The 24,148-nt window shown below is 39.3% G+C and overlaps 1 protein-coding gene across 3 annotated transcripts in view; it reads left to right on the top strand.

The window, feature by feature from the left end:
- Window positions 1-2,054: 2,054 nt before the first annotated feature.
- Window positions 2,055-24,148, top strand: part of AK5 (adenylate kinase 5) — a 259,132-nt gene continuing 237,038 nt past the window's right edge. The window contains exons 1-5 of one of the 3 annotated variants that reach the window (XM_005204414.5): window positions 2,184-2,610; window positions 7,729-7,915; window positions 13,830-13,925; window positions 18,031-18,200; window positions 18,297-18,410. In XM_005204414.5, the coding sequence (XP_005204471.2) occupies window positions 2,551-2,610; window positions 7,729-7,915; window positions 13,830-13,925; window positions 18,031-18,200; window positions 18,297-18,410 (627 nt within the window). In that variant the 5' untranslated portion in view covers window positions 2,184-2,550. 3 annotated transcript variants of the gene reach the window in all.

Raw genomic sequence — 24,148 nt, 5'->3', positions numbered from 1 at the left:
TTCCCTTTCATGCATTGGAGAAGGAAATGGCAACCCACTCCAGTGTTCTTGCTTGGAGAATCCCAGGGACGGGGGAGCCTGGTAGGCCGCCGTCTATGGGGTCGCACAGAGTTGGACACGACTGAAGCGACTTAGCAGCAGCAGCAGATATATACACACATATCAGGAAGTGATGAGCCAGCTTTTCCATGGCAAGAATGTATTTGTTGTTCCTTGTCCTATTTCCTCTCTTCCAAACCATCAGCCTGGCTTTTAAGCATTATAGTTCCCCCATACAGCCCTTCCCTAACAGGCTACAACTCCTTTTGCAAAAGAAATTATGAATATCTTGCTTTTATCATACATCTGGAACATACTAAAAAGCCCTGATTGTCAGTGCATAAGGCTACCTGGAAATTCCTCATATCTCTCTCCAGTTACTGTGTTTTTCAGGCTATTTAGAATATTCAGTACAATGCAGTCTTTCTTATTCACTCTTTTTATACAAGCAAGTTGTCATCCTTGCCTGACTACACTAAAGTGCATTTAGAATCACATATCCATTCAGGATCCATTCCTTCCTAGGAGAGTAGGTGTGAGCTGTGTTCTTACCCATAAAGCGTGACTTGAAAGGTCCTGCAGAAAGTGACCTCTTCAGTCTTAGCTGCTTCATCTCAGCTGTGCCTGCTCATAATGTAAGCTAAGCTTTCATGTCGTGGACTCTGGTACTTACCAAGCACTGTTGCACAGGGAACAGACAATGCTTCACAACTTACATAATCTGCTCTTAAACAAGGTAGAGAACATCAGTAGCTGGACTATAAATGATGTGGCATATTCTGAGAGCAGCAACCAATTTCTATGGAACACCTGCCTCATTTAAGGCTACCATAAGACACATGGTTTCATAAGTCCTCAGAAAACTTGGTTTACTTTATAAAACTCAATTAATTCTTGAGCTCCCTCCGTGGGGTAAAACAAAACTGCCACTATAGAGAAGGCATGAGAAGCAGTTTTTACTGTAACCAGAAATAGAACCAAGAAAAGATCTGCAAAGATGAACTTGAAATGGACAACCAGACAAGATTTCTGGAAGCAGTTGTGGTGTCCTCTCTCCCTGGCCCAACCCCAGATGGCAATTCCTGTCAGAGCCTTCTTTCCTCTGACAAGCCTTCCCACATGTCAGGCCTTGCACAGAGCTAGAGGTCATGTTCCCAGAGTGACAGGGACCATCTTCCAAGCAGGCAACGAAATAACATCGTAATGGGGGAAATGAGTTCCCATGGGAGATGGGAGGAGGATGGTGCACCTTGATAATGGTTTGTAACAGAAGATGCTTGACCAGTAAACGCTGTTTTATCACATCCACCCATACCCACCCCAAGGTGCTCCAATGGCCTGTGGTTCACCAACCCACACATTCCTCCCATCAAATTAATGGTGGCGCCCATCCACCTACTAAGCACGTTTCCAACTGAAGCAATCTCCGACTCTCCACCACCACCCACTTCTCCACCTTCCTATTTCTCTCTACAGACGTAATTACTAGTTGATTACTTACTAATCCTTCCGTTATGAGAAGGCAATGGCACCCCACTCCAGTACCCTTGCCTGGAGGATCCTATGGACGGGGGAGCCTGGTGGGCTGCCGTCTATGGGGTCGCACAGAGTCGGACACGACTGAAGTGACTTAGCAGTAGCAGTAAGGATTCGTAACACTAACAGGGCAAAACTGGAGACTAGCTGGTAAAACTTTCCTGAAGGGTAGGACTATCTTAATGGGGATGGCGTCCACACCATCAGTTCCCTTGAACTCCTCACTCCCAGCTCCCTATGAAGGATCGGTAACTTTAGAAATAAACCATAAATGCTGTGGCAATTAGGTTTCTTCCTGGGAGTTTCTTGGGCATTCAGGAGTAACTCGTGTTTGTGTGTGTGTGTGTGTGTGTGTGTGTGTGTGTAGAAGGGAAAGGGTGGCAGGTTCCTACAGACACGGACTCTGCTCCTTTGGCCACCTGATCCCAGGTGGCCGCGTGCCGGGGGCGGTGCGCAGGGAAGCACGGTGCCGGGGTGGCAGTGTGACACAGAGGGGTGTGACTGCGAGCCCCCCGCGCGCACCCGTACCCACCCTACCCCGCACCCCCCGCCCCGCAGCGTAACTGGCCGCTGCCGCCGCCGCAGACGGGGCTCGGGAGGTGCAGAGCACCGCGTGTGGAGCCGGAGAGGCGGGCGGGCTGCTGCCTGGCGTCCGCTGCACGGTCCTCCCTCCTCCGCTCTCTCCGCCTCTCCCCTGGCGGCCGCGCAGCCCGGAACCTGGGAAGCCGCGGCGCCGAGCCCGCAGCTCGGGCTCGGGGACAAGCACAGAGGCGCGGGCGGCGGGAGCGCTGAGACCACAGTCCCCACGGAGAGGCGGAGGGGAGCCCGGCCTGGGCTGGCAGGGCCGAGCGTGTGAGTGTTTGCGCGTGAAAGCGAGGGCTGCACGGTGCTCGGCACTGACACCGCTGGCCCCGGCCCAGGTCGCCGCAGCCCCGGAGTCTCCCGTCTGCTCCCCAAGGCACGCGCGAAGCAGCCATGAACACCAACGAAGCCAAGGAGTATCTGGCCCGGAGAGAAATCCCTCAGCTTTTCGAGGTAGGGGGCTAGGTCTGGCAGAGACGGACGGGGAGATCGGGGCAAGGCATCCCCAAGGTTCTGGGTGAGGAAGCCGCGCCCCGTCCCACGTTGAAGACGAGGGGCATGCAAGTGAGGGCGCTTGCAGAAGCTTGCTAGCCTGCTTGCCCGGGGTTAGCTGCCTTTCTGGCGGATTGCTGGGTCCTTGGATGGCTCGGCTCTTGTCGGGTGGCTGGGCTCAGAAGCCCCCATCTCGAAAATCAAGTTTCAGTCTTCAAACTGGTTCTGAAAGCAGGCTGCCCCCCGCGCATCCCTCCGATGTGGACTCCCAGGGTGGGCTGCTGGCAGCGGCCGGCCGCGCACTCCGGGGGCGAGGATCAGGCCAGGTGGGTACCCTGGCGCCTAGCAACGAGCAAGGACTCCGAACCGAGGGGTCTAGAGTCCCAGTCCCTCCGCGCGCCGAGGGTCGGGACCCCCGCGTTGACTGGGAAGTGAGGATGAAAGGGGCCCGGACAAGGGATAGCTTGGAGGAGAGGGATGAAGATGCAAAAAAACAAATCCAAACCCATCAAAGGCAGCGCTACCTCCCGGGTGGCAGTCACCCAACGCTGCTCTGCGCTGTCGGTGAATGAACTGCAGAGCACGTTTTCCCGTCGTCTTGGAAGAGATGGTTCTTCTTCCTCACCTCCCCAGCCCATAGCTTTCGCCCGCCTTAACCAACCCACCTAGAGAAAGCCAGTCCAAGAGGGAGTGTCGAGGCGTGCGTGACTCCTGTTGCTCTGTCTTCTTCCCACCGCAGAACAGCATCATCTGCACCAGGGCCCCCGGGGGATGGGGGACACTTTGAGAATGTGGCAGAGGAGGCTGGAGGATGAACTAGAACCTTGGTTAGTTCTAAATGACAGCCAACCTCCCGAGTTGTTTTGCTTCCTTTCCTTCTCTCTGTATTTGAATTTTAAAACATTCCTTAATCCTGTGTTTTTACTTAGGGTAAGGGAAAAAAAAAAAAAAATGGAAGCAAGCCAGGCTTCATAGAGCGAGTCCTGAAACCGGGTCCCCCATTTCTGAAAGATGATAGACTATGGACTAATGTAGTAAACTAGAAGTGCATCGCTCTTTCTCCTATTTGAGCGGGGTTGTTCTGCTAAAAGGAATTTTATAACACTACTTGGAAAAATAATTTTGTCTCTGTTTTCCCAAATTGTCTTTAAATGGACCTCCATAATTACAGATCTTCTTTTTTAACTCAACTCTTAAGCCACCGATTTCAGGTCTATCTGAAAATAAGATATCCAGGTAAATCACCCACTAAGCACAAGCCTAGTATGTGAAACTAAAGTCTAGCAAATGTGTCACTAATATTTGAAAATAATCAGGAGATGTTGCATAAGGATAGGTCTTGAGGGTTTGTAGGATTCTTGTTAAGAATTTTTCTTTGTTTCTATTTTCAAAAAGTAAACATGGAGATGAAGAGCTGAAGGGTTTTGTCCATAAATACTACTACTGAAATCAGTGTCATTCCTAAAAGAGTAATTAGAAGCATCTGCAGGAGGGTCACCTGATTGCAAAGTGCCACTTAAATAGTACTCCTATTTTCTTTATAAATGTGGGTACTGTTTTTCCCCTTGGTAACCGCAGAGAATTTTGATCATTTGTGCATGAAAATCTACACTGTTTATGCAAATAAGCAATGGCAGGTGCTTTTGTTCAGGTGCTATGCTTTTCCTTGGCTTTTCTGCATATGAATGGGAGGTTACAAAGTAGTACACAGCCAGAACAGGAAGTCAACTTGCTTAGGTGAAATACAGAATTATAGAGTACTTAAATGCAATCCCAGGCAATGCAAAGATGGAAGGAGACTGCTGGTGACCTCCAAAAGCTCCATCCTTCCTGTAAGAAGAATCTGTGCTGTTCATAGCACAAGAGAAAAGTAAAACTTGGCAGTTCTCCATGTGATGAATGTAGATAGCAAAACCAAATGCTTTAAGTTTCCAAACTGGATTTTATCCTTCAAAAATGCCATACGGGTACCTATATAAAGTTTCTAGGTATACAAAGTTTCAATTAAATATCTATCAAACCCAAAACATTGGACACAGTTGTAGATACTAGACACCGCTGTAGACCAAGTGAATGATTATTGAATCTGCATATTGTCAAGCAACAATCTGTATCTTACTGACATTTCAGATTTCTTTCTGACATGAGATGTCACATGAGCTAAAAGGATAAGTTCAAGTTTGGGATGTGTTTCCATTTCTAGATTAAATGTTTAAGGCAAAACTCACTTTTCCCTAATTTTGTCATGAAATCTTAACTCTAGTTAACTTTATGGTATGTATACTGATCTTGTGTCATACCTTACAGCAGAGATTTGGCAATCCATTTGAATACTGGGGAAAGTCAAAATAGATTACTCAAGTTCTCAGAGTAACTCAAATAGACTGAGTAAAAAAATAGCTGCTGGTTGTTTTGGATCCCTGATGGTGACTATTAGAAGAAAAGATTTAAATTATCTATGAAGGAGTGGACCTCATTCTTGCTTCTGATATCTGAACCCCTTTTGGAGTTAGATTCGGTTAGAGAGAGTGGAAACATATATTTTCCAGCAAACAATTCTTCATTGAGTATGTTCGCTCATTTTAGGGCAATAAAAGGGATAAAAACTCAATGTTGGCTTAAAACTCAACATTCAAAAAATTAGGATCATGGCATCCGGTCCCATCACTTCATGGGAAATAGATGGGGAAACAATGGAAACAGTGATTGACTTTATCTTTTTTGGGCTCCAGAATCACTGCAGATAGTGACTGCAGCCATGAAATTAAAAGACGCTTGCTCCTTGGAAGAAAAGCTATGACCAACCTAGACAGCATATTAAAAAGCAGAGACATTACTTTGCTGACAAAGGTCCATCTAGTCAAAGCTATGGTTTTTCCAGTAGTCATTTATGAATGTGAGAGTTAGACTATAAAGAAAGCTGAGCACCAAAGAATTGATGCTTTTGAACTGTGGTGTTGGAGGCGACTCTTGAGAGTTCCTTGGACTACAAGGAGATCAAACCAGTCAATCCTAAAGGAAATCAGTCCTGAATATTCATTGGAAGGACTGATGCTTAAGCTGAAACTCCAACTTGGCCACCTGATGCAAAAAACTGACTCATTGGGAAAGACTCTGATACTGGGAAAGATTGAGGGCAGGAGGAGAAGGGGATAACAGAGGATAAGATGGTTGGATGGCATCACTGACTCAATGGCCATGAGTTTGAGCAAGCTCCAGGAGCTGGTGATGGACAGTGGGACCTGGCATGTTGCAGTTCATGGGATTGCAAAGAGTCAGACATGACTGAGGGACTGAACTAAGGGATAAAAAAAAATTAAAGATCTAATCTCAGTTGGTAAAGAATCTGCCTGCAATGCAGGAGACCTGGGTTTGATCCCTGGGTTGTGAAGATCCCCTGAAGAAGGGATAGGCTACCCACTCCAGTATTCTGGCCTGGAGAATTCCATGGACTGTATAGTCCATGGGGTCGCAAAGAGTCGGATATGACTGAGTGACTTTCACTTTCACTTTCAATCTTGAATGACTCAAATTGCAGTTGGATTACCTATGGGGCACAGATTTTCTGGCACTTTCTTTTTATCCCATATATGTTTTTGCAAGCTGTAGAGAGAGGAATATAGGAAATCAAAACCATTGAGTTGGAATCCTAGGCCTACGAGTTTCTAGCTGAGTAACCTAGGTCAATTCACTAACATCTCTGAACCCTGATTTCCTAGTCTATGAATGGGGATAATAATGCCACATAGGACTGAAAGTGCATTAAGTAAGCTAAAGCGCACAGATATACAGTAAGATCTACATCCTGTAGATGTAGTAAGTCCTGTCACGGAGTTAGCTATGTTAATGTAGGAGGAATGTGAGGAGTTAAACGCAATGTGTGTGTATGTGTGTGTGTGTGTGTGTATGGATGTGAATGCCCAGGTTAGTTTTTTCCACTCCCTCTGCAGTTGAACCCCTCAGATTGAACATTCTAACCCATATTATTTAGGGTTTCGGAGGACTAATGTACCTGGTAGAAACTGCCTACTATTTTGAGCAACTTGCACAAGAATAATTTGAAAATAAAGTGCTGTATTTAGAAAAGCTGTTAGCCTTTCGAAGAGTGTACGTTTTGTTTATTAATAACAATGATAATAATCCTCAATGCTTTCCATAATATACTCCAAAAGAAAACATTTTTCACATCAGTTCAGCTCCCAGGAATGAGCATTTCCAAATTTGTAGCACTTATAGAAATTAATACTTGTGACATATCAGACACCAGGCTTTCTTCTGTAATTTCAATTACATATTGAAATATCACATTGTAGTGATTTATTATATATCAAATAGATTTTCTGGAGTCAGTCTTTATGTTTTGAGTGAATTTTTTTTCTGATTAGAGAACAGTCCAGGATGTACCTGTCATGTGCAAGGAAAAGTGTCAGAGGTTGGATATTGAGAAATAAATAAGACCCACACTGTATTGTTGAAGATTTTATAGGTTAGAAGAGAAGACCAAAACATAAACTGATGGTTTTAGTATGAATGACAGGTAAGAGTTTTTTCTGGGTACAATGAACACCAAAGAAGGGGTCTGCAAGCCAACCCGAGGGCTCAGTGGGGACTTTCTGATGATTATGATGGTTAATGTTGATGTTAAAACCATCAACATTTAAAATGTTCCAGGTGTTTCAATCCATAAATCACCCTCTGCAACTGAGGCTTGGAGACTTTAAGGATGGGTAGGAATGAAATCAATCATGACTGGGGCATTTTTACACACTGTACTTAATCTCATATTGATAGAGTTCTTCCATTGTAAACAATGCAGTTGGCCTGCATTGTTTTTGGTTTTGTATTTTGGCCTTAGTTGTTTAAAGAACAGAGAATGCTGAGCTGAAAACTAACTGGTCAAGAATTTAAGGGGTTGTTTTAATTACTCAATAAGAGCATAATTTCAACTCAAATTGTTTATTTTAAAAAAAATGCAAAGAATCCAAACAACCCAGAATTTAAAGATGGGATATACACTATTTTGACAAAGGTGGTTTAAAAACATATTTTATGTGGACGTATTTTGTTGTTATATTTCAGAGCCTTTTGAATGGACTGATGTGTTCAAAGCCTGAAGACCCAGTAGAGTACTTGGAAAGTTGTTTACAGAAAGTAAAGGAATTAGGGGGATGTGACAAGGTGAAATGGGATACATTTGTAAGCCAGGAGAAGAAGACTTTACCTCCACTCAATGGAGGACAGTCACGGAGATCCTTCCTAAGAAATGGTAATGTATATGTAGAATAACAGTTTATATTTATAGCAATATTCTTTAAAACATAACATATAAACTGTAGGCAGTGATTTAATTTAATAGGTTTTCAAATGCCTGAAAGGATATTTGGTCCTGAAACATGACTAATTTCTCTCTGCTACTAATTCTAATCTCCTCTATGATAAGACAAACACAATTACATACTGTTGTCCAGTACTTCACTAAAAGCTTAATGAAATTTTTTACTGACTTCATTATTTTGTAAAATGAATTACATTAGCAAACTGAATTTTTCTTAAAATTGCAATAAGACTTTTCCAAATAAATGAGTAGATGACAGAAAAAATTGATAGTTATTAATAACTATAACATTTTTATTAGCTAAGAAGAGATTTAACTTGTTGCTGTGTTTCCAAATTCATTTTAATGTATCTGCATAAATGCATATAAAGTTTATACTAGTTAACTCAAGAAGGATTTATTTAGCAGCTGCTGAATGCAAAGCATGAGATTAGGCATTTGGGTGCTATGAAAGAAATGGGATGCATAAACTTGTTTAACAATTTTAGGAATAATTTGGTACTAAGAACTGGAGTTCACTAGAGGAGATTCTTGGTATTCTAGCTTTCCAAAATTTGTGTTTATCAAAATTAGTTCAACATCAGCCAAGCAGCCTTTTAGGCTCCAGATGAAATTGAGAAATACAATAGTATTTGCAAAGTGGAATCAGTTCCAATCAGAAGAAGCCAATTAATTCTTTTCCAGTGGCCAAAATCATTCTATTTTCAAAATTTAAACCATTCTTAAAAATTGTACCTAGAAAAGTTTTAATTATGCAGACAGAATTTGAAACAGAGACAATTCTATTTACAATAAATACAAGAGGAAATACATTTTAGTTTGTTTTATCTTACCATTGGGGCTTCCCTGGTGGCTTAGTGGTAAAGAACCCACCTGCCAATGCAGGAGACACGGATTCAATCCCTGAGTTGAAAAGATCCCCTGGAGAAGGAAATGGCAACCCACTCCAGTATTCTTGCCTGGAAAATTCCATGGACAGGAGAGCCTGGTGGGCTACAGTCCATAGGGTTGCAAAGAGTCAGACACAACTTAATGACTAAACAACAGCAACACCTTACCTTGACACCCTTAAGTTTTATTTGAACATAGGGAGGAGTCATAGTGTATTAATTTTTAAGAAACACAAGCAAGGAGAAAAAGCAGAAATGCTATTTTCTCAGAAATATCTCCAGAGAGAAGACTTCTCTGTCCATGCAGGAGCTCCTCTAGGTCATTAGGCTTCCATGTTCAAAAGAGCACCTGTAGGCAGTTATCACGGTGGCAGACCACTTTGGAAATTACTGCTTAAGGGAACACAATGATATTTCTGTGAGCTTGAAGGGTTCATACACCTTCCCTAAAGGGCTAATTTCCTTCCCAGAATGTCATAATATATTTGTATCTGGCTCAATGTTAAATACATGCCCTCTGCCCTTGTTAAATCAAGTGACAAATATGGGGAACTTCTTTTTAAACCTTTAAGCACTACAAACCTTAAGTATTACTGGATTTAGTCTAAGATATGTTTATGCTTTCAAATGTAAATCTAAGAGGATGTGACATTCACCTATCGAAAAGCTGCTCTCAGACTGGTTGTATAAACTACTATTTTGTAACAAAATGAAATCTGAATGCTTCTATTTTATACTATTAATTGTCTTCATTATATATATATAAGCCAGGCAGGCCAAGTATGTAATAGACAATGGTGGGGACTATGGTGAAACTGGCGAACAAGACTAGAGGGAACAGTCATTGTCTAAAGGCAGTCAAGCACAAATATTGGGAAAACGTCAAGATGAACAAAGCACATCTATGGGGCTGAACTGGACCCACTGATGACCATTTTGGAGCTCTCGATTAGCAGAATGAGCTACAATAGGAATGGAAAATGTAGGTTTAACTTTCATTAAAAATGGAAATTGCTTGTTAATTTTAGACTCTCCATACCTACTGACACTTTACCAGAATTCCCACTTAGAAATATTTTACTTAATCATCAAATAAAAGCTTTCACAACTAGAATGTTGTATCACACTGTCTGATATCTGGAACATAGCCTAAAATGCAGAAAATAGTTTCTAAACTGATGAACCCTGTAATAATAAAATTTTATTTTATGAAATGCTATACAAGTTTGTGCTTTGTAGGTTTTTAACTGTGATTTATAGAATACATTGTTTAAAATCAACAGTATTGCTAACTTCCCTGTAACTTAAAGTGTTGTTATTATTTCTAGAAATAAAAAGTGACTTGTGCATTTTTGCTGAAATATTAACAGAGCTATGCTAATATATAATTATCATGAAAAATTATTCTGTGAAATAAAACATTTAAATAATTTTTAAGCAACTTACTTTTCTAAGTAAAAATATAAAACAAGGATAAATTATTAGCTGACGGTTCTTTAAAATGTTGTACTATAAATGTGAGATGAGCATCCATTTTTTTGCAGTGTATGTACAACTGAACAAATGATTACTCATAAATTAAGAGTTTTAGTCCCATAGCTCCAAATGTCTATAGAACTTTTCTTTTGGAATATCTCATTGTCATCTTTACTGAACATGTCAGAAACTAAACAAATCATATTTGCGTCAAAACGACCCTCCTTTTCTTATTTCCATGGAGTCAGTCAATGAGTCAGTTGAGCTATAAAATAACCATGTATTGAGTACTGCTATGTGTCAGACACGCTTTTAAGACTGAGGTTGTGTAGCCTCCAAGAAAGAACAAACATGGCACATGCCCCCACGGAACTTACAGTGTGGGATGAAGCCAGGCATTAAATATGTAATTAGAAGCACAGTGAATGCTGTAGGAAATACCATATGCTGATATTAACAAGGCAGATGGATCCATCCTCAGCTAGATTCAAGGTAGGCTTCCTAGAACTGATATGCTAATATAAGAGACAGAAAGCTGAGTAGGTGTCAGATAGAAAAGGATGGAGGAGATTGAGAGTGTACTAAGGAATAGAGAACAGAAATACCTGACATGGGAGAGGCCAGGATAAAGACAGGAAGGAGAGAAGCCCAATATTTCTGGAACATTCAAGAGAGGACAGGAAGATACAGTATGAAATGCAGTGCGTTCCCTATCTTTTAGGCTTTTCACCTGGCAGTTGTTTTTGAACAGTCACCTTCATGATCTCTCATGTGTGCGTGCACGCTAAGTCACTTCAGTCATGTCCAACCTGTGCGACCCTTTGGACTGTAGCCCATCAGCTCCTCTGTCCATGGGATTCTCCAGGCAAGAATATTAGAGTGAACTGCCATACCCTCCTCCAGGAGGGTATGGCAGAAGATCTCCTCCAGGAGATCTTCCTGACCCAGGGACTGAACTCATGTCTCCTGCATTGGCAGACAGGTTCTTTACCACTAGCGCCATCTGGGAAGCCCATATCCTAATCCAAATCATGTCCTTCATATCCAGCCACTCATTTCCATATCCCTATTTCCCCTCTTACCTAAGCCCTCACTTCTCTTGTGTGAATCACTTTAACAGCCTTCTAGCTGTACTCTTTCTGCTCCTAGTTTTTCCCTACTCAAATCCATTCTAACCACCACCAGATTTATTTTCCTGGAAAACATATTTCATTATGTCATTTCTCTATGCCCAAAAAAGCCTCCACTGGGTTTCTACCAGATTGAAACTGAAACCCTTACCCTGGTGATTAAAGTCCTCCACATTGTGACCACACACTACCTACCCATCTTCTGGCTTTTCTCCATGTGTGTGCTAAGTCGCTGCTATCATGGAACTTTTTCTAATGGGAGAGGACAAACAACGAATGAATTAGAGGCCTCTCAGATGGTGAAGTGGTATGTGCTGTGCAGAGCATTATTATAAGGGGTGATGTCCTTGAAACTAACCGAGTGGCTGCCCCAGATTAAAATGTCAGTAAAGTCCTCTTATAAGAGGTAACATTTAAACCGAAATGTGAGTGACAAGAAGCAGTTAGCCATGGGCTCAGTAAGGAAAGAATATTTCAAGCAATGGACTTTGGGCCAAGTGTGAAAGCAAGCAACCAGTAGAGGTCTATTGCAGTAGTCTGGGTAAATGATGGTAGTTTGGGGAAGAGTTGTGGTAATGGAGACACAGAAAAAAAAACTGTGCGTTTCAGATATGTTTTAGAGGTAAGTCTATGGGAACAGATGTGAAGAGTGAGGGAAGAAAATAGTCAAGGATAATGCTTAAAGTGGTGCCTTGTGTTGGATGAAGCAATTCAATTTCAAGGCAGAACAGATAATATTGTTAGTGCCTTTACTAACATAGTCCTTCGCAGAATTTTCTAAAGAATACCCACTGCCATCTGTAGACAATCTCACTCTCTTCTTGTAAACAAAGTGAGTCCCATGAGTTAGTAGTCAATGACCTCATTTATTATATGAACAGAAAATGAAAAGTTCTGCCTTATCAGTATCCCCTGGGGAGATGTGAGCATTATGCCATGCTAAAATTCAGTAATACCCTTAACCAGATTTCTCATGGAAGGCCAGGTGACTTTCCGTCTCCTTTGTGCTGTTGCCTTTGGGGTAGTTACAGCTTCTCTTTGTCTCCTTGAATACCAGACCATGATGAAGAAGGAAGGATCTATGAATCAAATATCAATAGCTGGTTGAGGCCATCTGCCTGACTTGGGCTTGCCAGCTCTGTCCTCTGGTCTATTTGAATATGTCATTTGTATTTCCGACTCTTGAGTTTTGTATTTTATTTCTCCCAACTGAGAAATCCTTTCTACATTTCATCACCTGTTCTAGTCTTTCGAGGTTCAAGTCCTGCCTCCTTTGCAAGTTCTTTTATACCACTCCAGCCCAGATGGATCTACTCATTCATTGAACTCCTATAATGTTTACCATTAAGATATTCATTTTAGCACTTAACAAACCTGGTATACATACTACTACCAAATACAAGCATATAAGCTGTATATTGTAAGCTCTGTGAGGACAGGATTACGTCTTATTTTATTCTTCTACTGAACCATCCTCAACACACTAACATGTCTAACAATAAAGAGCAAATATTTGTCGCTATTGTAGATGTAAATTTAAATCTTCATAGTCACATTTTTAAATCAAGGAGATTAAAGATAATAAATATTGGGAAAGTAAAGTGAATTGACAATGAAAGATGTTCCAAATGTAGAAAACGTTTGCTGCTCTCTGCCTTGTAACAATACCTTAAGTTTTTGTGCATTATGCCACCAAGCTGTTCCACGGAATGACATCATATTACCTGAATCATAGTGACTGCATATCTATATTTATGGATAAATGAAACTTACTATATGTTAGCATTACCTCCATGGGCAGCTGCATATGGTTGTGAAAGTCGTGAAGGTATGCAGTACACTGCTTTAGGGAGCACCATTTTAGGAGAACAGGATATACATGAACTACCAAGCAAGACTAGGCGAACTTAAGGTTCCTCTAGGGCCAAAGTTGGCAGCCTATGAACCCAGGGCCAAGTCTGGCTTACTGCTTGTTTTTTATAAACAAAATTTAATTGGAACACAAGCACATCCATTTGTTTACTTATTATCTAAGACTGTTTTCCTAACTGTTAATAATTGTAATATGAAACTCTATGTCCCTCAAAGCCCCAAGTGGAGACTATCTGACCCTTTAAGGAAAAGTTTGCTGACCACGTAAGGGGACAGGAATCTACTCTCAGTTGAAAACAATCACAATCATTTAATTTTAAAATTTCTTCAAGTAATTGGTTAAGTGCATAAAATGTTTTATTGTGCTTTTTTTTTCCGTTTCAAAGTTATCTTACTCTTTTGCAGTAATGCCTGAAAATTCAAACTTTCCTTATCGGCGGTATGATCGGCTCCCTCCAATCCATCAATTCTCCATAGAAAGTGACACGGACCTTTCTGAGACTGCAGAGCTGATTGAGGAGTATGAGGTCTTTGATCCTACTAGACCTCGACCAAAAATCATTCTTGTCATAGGTATGAGGCAGAAAGCAAAATTCTCATTCTATTGCTCTTTGTTCATATGTTTATGTTTCAAAAATTATGTCAACTATGCACCATATTTGCAAATACTTAGTTGGATAATCGGAGAAGGCGATGGCACCCTACTCCAGTAATCTTGCCTGGAAAATCCCATGGATGGAGGAGCCTGGTAGGCTGCAGTCCATGAGGCCGCTAAGAGTCGAACACGACTGAGCGACTTCACTTTCACTTTTCACTTTCATGCATTGGAGAAGGAAATGGCAACCCACTCCAGTGTTCTTGACTGGAGAATCCCAGGGAAACAAAAACAGTAGATGGACATATTTTTAGCATCATTTTCAATAAAATATATTGTTATATTTAATGCCTATTGCACTTTTATAGAATCTCATTACAATGTTGTAGAAATCCTTGGTCATTGAAAATAAGTGACCTCTTCAAGATTTATTGTCTTGTGGTTGTTATCTGCTTAATTTTTAACGTAGGTAACTGCATCCATTAGAAGTGTTCTAAACATGATATTGTTTTTTTCCCTTTAACTCAACAAACTGAATTTTTACTGACCATTAACTTTTAAGCAAAAAATAAATAATAATAATATGTAGGTAAAGATTCATATAAATGAGTCTTCCTTATGACATACTGGCACCTACAATAAAATCTAAGTTTGATATTATTAGACAAGCAAATCTAATAGAACAATGTTTTACACAGCAATTATCATCTGAGTATTAATGAATATAACAAGGATAATAGTTAATTTTTTAAATTACCACTGTGAATTTATGTTGAATATGAAAATATCAGTCTGATGCCATTTCACAAGGAATAGATATTGAAAATATCATAAGTAATTTTACAACATGCATTTTTGACCACGCTTGCAATTCTAGCTTCCTCAAAAGCTGTAGAATTATGAGAGACCTGTGAACATGAAACATTTGTAATCATTGTAATCATCTCACTTTCCAATTTGACTCAGCTTTTGCAAAGATGACCAAAAGCAAAAATCTAGTGTGCAATATTCAAAGCTATTCTAGCCAGTAATTATTAGCCAAAGGCCACATGTATACAGCCCCCAGGCAAAGAAATACTGTTCCCAGAAGACGTAATGATGATGGCAACTGGGAAAAAACATGCCAATAAACGTAAGAAAAAGAATTCAAGTTACCAGACTAGCAGGAGGGACATTTGTACATCTATAAGTGTAATGAAAATAAAGTTGCAAATATATTTAGCCCTGGATTGTTATAATAATTGTAGAATGAGAGCACAGAAATCAATTTTCTAAAATGTCAAAATATTCTCATGGTTTATGGCAGCCACTAACTATTATGCCATAAACCTCTATCTATTCTTGAAACTGGAATTTTTGTGTATGTGCTTAAAATTTTGGAGTTCTTACCTAGAAGACAAGGAAATGCTTTATTAAAAAATAAAGCCAGAGGTAAAGAATTGTTGGAAATTATTTCATCATTTTATAATGTGATATTCTTTCCGTTTTGTTTTTCTTGTTGTTGTCAGTACAGTATTGGCGATTATTATCAAGATAAATAAATGAAAGCTTGATTGTTCATGAAAAGGGTGTAATACAAGTTGCTGTTGTAAAAATAGCACATGTATATGAATTTTTTGTACACTGTGAGTTTTATATGAAAATGATTAAAATATTTCTGTAAACTAAGATCTGTGGAGAAGATACAAATGCTCAAATCCCATCCACTTCACAGTTCTTTTTTACTAAATAAAATCAACTAGTTTCCCAAGGGTGTGATTTTGGTTTTGGACTTACACAATGTGTTGTAACATTTTATGTGTTATAAGAATGAAACAGAACCAGTGAGTGGAAATAACTCTTAGAGGACTGAGATAGGAGAAGAAAAGAATTGAACCTTAGGTTGTCTGAGAAAATTGGGACAATTTTATGACTTTTGAGGAATTATAAAATAATTGTACCTTAACCTTACAAATTTTTATTAGTTCCATCCTGACAAAGAGTGGGGGACAGATACCCACATCTAAATAAGCAAAATTTCCCTTCTGGCAATACAAAAAAAAATTTTTAAAGCTAGCCTTCTTGGCACAGATGTTAATGAATCTCTCTTATGTTAGCATAATTGTAAATCTAAGAATAAGATGGATCCTAATATTTATAAGTAGTAGAATTAAATAAATATAGCAAATTAAACTTACTCTGGTTTCAGGGAGAAGAAAATAAGATTAATTTGTTATGATGCTTCAGTAATCAAATTCATCCAATATATTAATGCTATTCTCTGTCAATTATGCTAATCATATTTTTTGTTGTCTACTGTTGCCTCCATTAGTTGACAAAAAGCTATTTTTTCTTGAAGATGCTGTAACTTTCTTAGCATGTTTGAATTTTTTTTAATTCAGTGAAATTTGTGGTGTCTTAATTTGATGACTTATGAGATTAGAAGATTAAGAAAAGTGTGAAAGTGTAGTTTATGAAAGATAACTTTCATTCTTCAGGGATCAAATTAGCTTGACTTTGTTGACAGCGTTGGTCATGTATTCATTTTTCTTCAAGCCAGTCCATGGTTTGCCCATGATTTAATAGGCCAAAAGCAGCTATTAATATTTGAGACCAAAACTTGCTTTTCATTTGGTAGTAATGAATTTAATATAGTATTAATGGTAGTTTAATGGTAAGTCTAATAGGATTGTATTTAGAGCTTCTTAGCAAGAGAACGTCAAAAATGTCAATAAATTTCTAAGTTTAATGAGGCAATGAAAAGACAAAAGCCAGTTTTATGAGGATCTCAATTCCAAAAAGGATCTCAGTATACTAGCTGATCTTAGACTTCTGGGTATTAAACATTTTTTAAAGAAAATAAGCCCTGGCCAACCAAGTTGACTCACTCAGAACTCTCCTACAAAATCCAAAACAAAGTGAAACAAACACCTTTTTTTATTTTTTATTTTTTCTTATATTATTTGCAACAAGAATTTTTTTAATGTACTAAATAATGATATGTAGAATGATTTCTACCCCCCCAAAAAATTGGTAAATGGAATTAGTAAAGAGACCATCAACTCACTTTTCTATTGAATTTTTATTTTCAATATGGTTTAACAAATTGTAATCATATTTCAGTGAATATTACCAAAAATAGTTCATTGCATATTTTAAAAATATTCTGTCTACACTCAATAATTTATGATTAAGTATTTGAAAATATTTTATTTGTATAATTGCCAACAAATAACACATCAGAGTGGGATGATTGTTATGTGCATTATTTTGAAATTTACCCAGACTTTAGATTCCAATTAATCTAGGTTGTCTAAAAATATAAATCAACTAAGATAATATAATATTTGGAAATAAAATTTGAGACATATATTTTATAATTATTTAGGTGCTTATGTTTTAAAAAAATAAATGGCAGTTCCCGATTATTGGTATTGATCTCTGTTGCAAAATATTGATTATTTCATGCTAATGTGTCACAAAATCAAAATTATCATGAGTTCTATGAAATTGTTCTACCTTAAAGATCTCTTCCATTCACTCTTCATATTTATTGCATCAAATTTCTTTTGAATTTAAAGGCGACAAGGCAAAGAGATGCTTGGACAGTTCAAAGAAAATTTAAAGAAGCCATGTCAATATTGCTGGGCTTTTGGTTAAAACTAATTTTTACATTTCACAGAACTGCACTTGAACTCTATTGTTGTGTAATACATTTCTGTCATTTTGATCATTATCTTTTGTATCTCACAGAATTTTTTTTTTATTACAGAGGATAAAAGTATTAGAGCTTACACAGAAAACAATAGAAGCGGTTTCAGCTGCATTATTCAACTTTTAAAATTAGTTGTTTACTAAAATTGGTGAAGGAAAAAAGGTCTCTTTTATTTAATAAGTTGATCATGACAATTCTACCCTTTCCTTAGCAAAATCCACGCTTTCTCTGCATTCAGAGGTAGCTCTGAGAATGTCATAAACAAGTAGAATAGTTTCCACACTGGTTGCTGGTCTAGATTCTTCATCTCAAGATGAAGACAATAGCTGAATAAAAGGGAATTTCTTATTGTATCGAAAGGTCACAGTTTTGCTTGTTTTAAATTACAGGTGGTCCAGGAAGTGGAAAGGGTACTCAGAGTTTGAAAATCGCAGAACGTTATGGATTTCAGTACATTTCAGTAGGAGAATTATTAAGGAAGAAGATCCACAGTACCAGCAGCAATAGGAAATGGAGTCTTATTGCCAAAATAATTACAACTGGAGAACTGGCCCCACAGGTACTGTTATAATTTGCTTCTGTCCTGCAAAGATTCTTCTACTTGTTGTCAGTGTAAGTTTAACTGTGGTTTTTCATCTTTTTTCTTAAAAAAAAGGAAACAACAATTACAGAGATAAAACAAAAATTGATGCAAATGCCTGATGAAGTGGGCATTGTTATCGATGGATTTCCAAGAGACGTCGCTCAGGCTCTATCTTTTGAGGACCAAGTAAGACTGTCTCCTTATATTTTAAATGACTTTTTTTTTTTTTGCTTAAATCTTTGATATTAAAAATATATACATTTCTTGAAAGACTTGCTGTTATTTGGAATGAATTTGGCCTGAAAATGCACAAGTACATAAATTTGGGTTGGCAAAAGGTCATTTCTTTGGCACAAGTGCTTAAAAACTGAAGACAGGCTCTGCCAAAAAGAAAAGATAACTAATAATAGAATTCATGATTTTTTATTTAAACATGAAAATCTCTCTAGCCTTATTTCAAAATACTTTCCATAAGATTGTATTTTTAATCTTTAATTTTTTAAAACAAGCCTTGTTCAGGGATTTCTCTGGTGGTCCAGTGGCTAAGACTCCACATTCCCAATGCAGGCGGACTGGTTTCGATCTCTGGTCAGAGAACTGGATCCCACATGCTGTAACTAAATAGATCCTGCATGCGGCAACCAAGATCAAGGATCCCATGTGCTGCAACTAAGACCTGGTGTGGCCAAATAAGTTAATTAATATATTTTTTAAAAAAGCAAGCCATGATCAGTACTGCCCAAGGATGTAAAATATCACCCTACCTATAACAAGGTATGGTTTATGGTTCAGTTTTCCGAAACTTACTTAAATTTGAGCAGACTATGCCTGCTCAATACTCAACAACCTATTTTAAAGGGAAATAAATCAATTAAAATATTTTGTTTCCTTATATATTTAACTATTTAATTTTGAAAAGCTAGTGTGACTAATTTTTCATTCAAAAATTTTAATTACAAAGATAACAAATATTAGGGCTTCCTTCGTGGCTTAGATGGTAAAGAATGCAATGCAGGAGACCTGGGTTTGATCCCTGGGTCAAGAAGACCCCCTGGAGAAGGGAATGACTACTCAGTCCAGTATTTTTGCCTAGAGAATTCCATGGACAGTAGTTCCTGATGGGCTACAATCAAAGAGTCAGACACAACTGACTAACACTCACACACAGCAAATTTTAAGTCTTGGTGTAAAAAGTGAATTTCCATTAATACTCTTCTTCCATTCCACTGTCTGTCTCTCCTGAGAAATAGAAATAGCATTAAGCTTATTATGTATCCTTCCAAGCCATTTTCTATACATTGCACTTTTACACACCCAGGCATTGATATGTGTCCATGCTCATATACAAATGCAGTTTTAATTTTCATAGCTATTTCCCAACTGTCCTCCAAAAAGACTTTTCCAAGTTATAGTCCCATTGATGTTGAATAACAGTATATTTCCCCAAACCCTTTCCAACCAGATATAATTTATATTTAAAAATTTTGCCACCCTGATAAGTAAAAACAGTATTTTATTTTTATATTTATATTTCTTTAGTTATTACTAAGGTTAAGTATATTTTCAGATACTTATTGACCATTTGTATTTCTTCCTTGTGTGAATACCTGCTTTCCTTTGCCTATTTTTCTACAAAGTTGTTTATCTTTTGCTTATTTAGAGAAGCTTTTAATATATGACAGATATTATATCAAAGAGGACTGAGTGAAATAAGTTGTCAATTTATGTCTCATATAAAAGAAGTCTGGAGTTAGTTTCAAGGGCAGAAGATTGCTTCGTGAAAGCAATCTTCTGAATATTGAATACGTGTGTGTGTGTGTGTGTGTGTGTGTCTGCTCGGTCACTCAGTCTGACTCTTTGTGACTCCATGGACTGTAGCCCACCGTGCCCCTCTGTCCATGGGATTTCTCAGGCAAGAATACTGGAGTGGGTTGCCATTCCTTTCTCCAGGGCATCTTCCCAACCTGTGTCTCCTGCGTCTCCTGCATTGGCAGGTGGAATCTTTACCACTGAGCTCCCTTGGAAGCCCACCTTTGAATACTCCCATTAACTGTTTTGGGGATGTGTATTGTGCTGGAATATTTTTCTTTCCTGATCATAGTTCTCCCTCCAGAATCTCTGATGCTTAGTGAGCTTAAGGGTTTAGTTCTAATTGCTCTGGCTTTGAAGAGAGAAAAACTTAAAGAAAAAATCAAATTTTTGCTGTTGCTATTGCTACCAAATGATACTGCTGTTGAAAACAGGGACCTCATCAGCCATTCCATTGATTCATGGTTATGGTGGAAGCATGATAGCCAAGTAGGCAGGAGTTCACACCCAAACCTGGTCCACATTACACGTTGAATAAAATGCACTTGGCAAGTACAAGCAGAAAACTACATGATTTGCTTTGTCTATTGCCTTCCAAATATGCTATGTGTCTCTCACTTCTTCCCTGGATCCTATACAGGATCCTAAACAGGCAGATCCTATAGTTTTCCTGCTCACTTTAAAATACTAACAGATAGTTTCATTTTCAGGTATTAAAAAACCCTGTCTACAATTATATCTCAATAAAGCCAGAAAAAATTTTTAATAAAAAAAAAAAAGCTCAGCCCAATATAAATCAAAACTTCAGCTTCTCATTCAGTTTGACATATGTCTACTATCTCCAGCTTGGGCCCAGTTCAGGCACAGAAACCTAAAGTGATGTGGCAGAATCCTGAAATTCTTCCTAGTGTTGCTTGCAGCAGGGCAGGTGGTGGGGAAGGGGCAGAAATGCGTGACTTTCCAGCTGCTACGTCTTCTATAGCCTGGGCATGAGTGGTGACCATTCACAACAGTGGGTGAAAGGTCAAAGTATCAGTTTGGGGCACGTGTTGCCAAGTTCCATAAGATGGTCTGATATCTGTAGAATAAGCAGTGCATTTACTGTTCTCAACCACACTTCTGAGGCTAGAAAAGTCCAATGTAACACTTTCTTAGGTTGGCACTGTCCCAGGTTCTTGCCCCTTGCTTGCAGTCCAGTGGTGCCTGAGGTTGCTGCTGCTGTTGCCGACCTGCAGGAATTCAGAGAGACGGAAGCAAAACTGCAGCATTTAGGTTGAGCAAATGTTAGAGTCAGCCCTTATCACTCCACACTCTATGTAGGCTTAATCTCCTGGGGTGTTTTTTTTCTGGTACCATTTCTGACACCAAATGTGTGGCGAGTTTCCACACCAATTCTCCAATCCTCTGACACCAACTAGATGTCCAAGAATTGAATTCAACCCTGACACTAAATACCCAGAGTCAACGCAGACCCTACAGGTTAAGGCTCAGTCCCACGGGACTGCCCCCTACTTCAGACATCATTCAAAAGTCTGAGGGGCACCTATATTCTGTCCACCCAGCTGTAAATTTGGAGATTTCTACGACATCCTCTTCGAGTTTGGTAATTCACTGGATGGACTCACAGAAATAAGGAGAATGCTTTACTTACATTGACCAGTTTATTACAAAGAATACAACTCAGGAAGAGCCGATGCATAAGGCGATGCATGGGGTTGGCGGTGGAGACCTTGCTGTGGGTGCACGACCCTTCCGGCACATGCGTGTGTTCCCTAAACGTCATTGCTGGAGAGTTTTTATAAGCCGGTCTCAAATCCCTTCCTGTTCCTAGAGACTGGGGAGTGGGGCTGAAAGTTCCACCTTCTTGTCTCATGTTAGGTCTTTCTGCCAACCAGCCACCATCTTAATGCTATCTAGGGCCCTGCCCTGAGTCACCTCATTAGCCTAGTCTCAAGTGTAGTCAGAAGGTGCTAATTATGAACAACAAAAGACACTGCTGTTACTCAGGAAATTCCAAGTGTTTTAGAAACTCTGGGCTGGGAGTCAGAGACAAACACCATATATATATTTTCATTTTATCATACTCCTCAAAGTTTATTTTTAACTAGCTTTTTTTTTATTTTACTGCACATGTGAGCATGAATAAACACACATGCAAGTAGTTTCCCCCAAGACTTCCTCACAAGTCCAGAGCATAAGAAGAGATGGATTTCTGACATCACCTATATATACTAGTGATGGTAAGACCATTGTAACAAAAAGACCTAACACTTAAGTGATCAAAGAACTGTATTTTTTTTTTCTTATAGAGAATAATGTCAATGAAAACAGTCCAGATTGGCAGAATAGCTTTTCTCCTTGGGATCATTTAGGTTTGCTCCAAGTTGTTATTCTGCCACCTCCTAGGACATGTCATCATTTGTATGGTCAAAGCAGGGTTGCCATCATATATGGGTTCCAGCTGGCATGTAAGGAAAAGGGAATGTGAAGGTCTGAAGAGCCAGATTTGGGAAGCGATATCCATCACTTCTGTTCACATGACATTGCTGAGAATTTAGACGTGTTGTAATTGCAAGGTCAGTACTTTCTTCAGTCAGTTCAGTCACTCAGTCATGTCCAACTCTTTGTGACCCCATGGACTGCAACACGCCAGGCTTCCCTGTCCATCACCAACTCCTGGAGCTTGCTCAAACTCATGTCCATCGAGTCGGTGATGCCATCCAACCATCTCATCTTCTATCATCCCCTTCTTCTACTGCCTTCAATATTTCCCAGCATCAGACTCTTTTCCAATCAGTGAATTCTTTGCGTTAGGTGGTCAAAGTACTGGAGCTTCAGCATCAGTCTTTCCAATGAATATTCAGATTGATTTCCTTTATGATTGACTGGTTTGATCTCCTTGTTGTCCAAGGGAATCTCAGACAACTCTCTGTTGCCTTCTCCAATACCATGGTTCAAAAGCATCAGTTCTTTGGCACTCAGTTTTTTTATGGTCCAACTCTCACATCCATACATGACTACTGGAAAAACCATAGCTTTGACTAGACAGACCTTTGTTGGCAAAGTATTATCTCTGCCTTTTAATATGCTTCCTCACAGCTTTTCTTCCAAGGAGTGTCTTTTAATTTCATGGCTGCAGTCACCATATGCAGTGATTCTGGAACCCAAGAAAATAAAGTTTCTCACTGTTTCCCCATCTATTTGCCATGTAAAAATGGGACCAGTTGCCATGATCTTCGTTTTTTGAATGGCGAGTTTTAAACCAGCTTTTAAACTCTCCTCTTTCACTTTCATCAAGAGGCTCTTTAGTTCTTCACTTTCTGCCATAGGGTGGTATTATCTGCATATCTGAGGTTATTGATATTTCTCCCTGCAATCTTGATTCCAGCTTATGGTTTATCCAGCCCAACATTTCATATGATGTATTCTACATATAAGTTAAATAAGCCAGGTGACAGTATCCAGCCAAACATACTCCTTTCCCAATTTGGAACCAGTCTGATGTTCCACGTCCAGTTCTAAGTGTTGCTTCTTGACCTGCATATAGATTTCTCAGGAGGCAGATAAAGCGGTCTGATATTTCAGTCTCTTGAAGAATTTTCCACAGTTTGTCGTGACCCACACAGTCAAAGGCTTTAATGTAGTCAACGAAGCAGAAGTTGATGTTTTTCTGGAATTCTCTTGCTTTTTCTCTGATCCAACGGATGTTGTCTATTTCATCTCTGGTTCCTCTGCCTTTTTAAATCCAGCTTGAACTTCTGGAAGTTCTCAATTTAAGTACTGTTGAAGCCTAACTTGAAGAATTTTCAGCATTATTTAGCTAGCATGTGAAATGAGTTCTATGGTGCAATAGTTTTAACATTCTTTGGCATTGCCTTTCTTTGGGATTGGAATGAAAACTGACCTTTTCTAGTCCTGTAGCCACTGCTGAGTTTTCCAAATTTGCTGGCATATTGAGCTCAGCACTTTCACGGCATCATCTTTTAGGATTTGAAATAGCTCAACTGGCATTCCATCACCTCCACTAGCTTTGTTCGTAGTGATGCTTCCTAAGGCCCACTTGACTTCACATTCCAGGATGTCTGGCTATAGGTGGGTGATCAAACCATCATGAT

The sequence above is a fragment of the Bos taurus genome, chromosome 3 (assembly GCF_002263795.3).
Source record: "Bos taurus isolate L1 Dominette 01449 registration number 42190680 breed Hereford chromosome 3, ARS-UCD2.0, whole genome shotgun sequence".
In the NCBI taxonomy this organism is placed as follows: domain Eukaryota; kingdom Metazoa; phylum Chordata; class Mammalia; order Artiodactyla; family Bovidae; genus Bos; species Bos taurus.
Note: the sequence above shows the minus strand (reverse complement) of the source record. Positions and strands in the feature narration are given on the sequence as shown.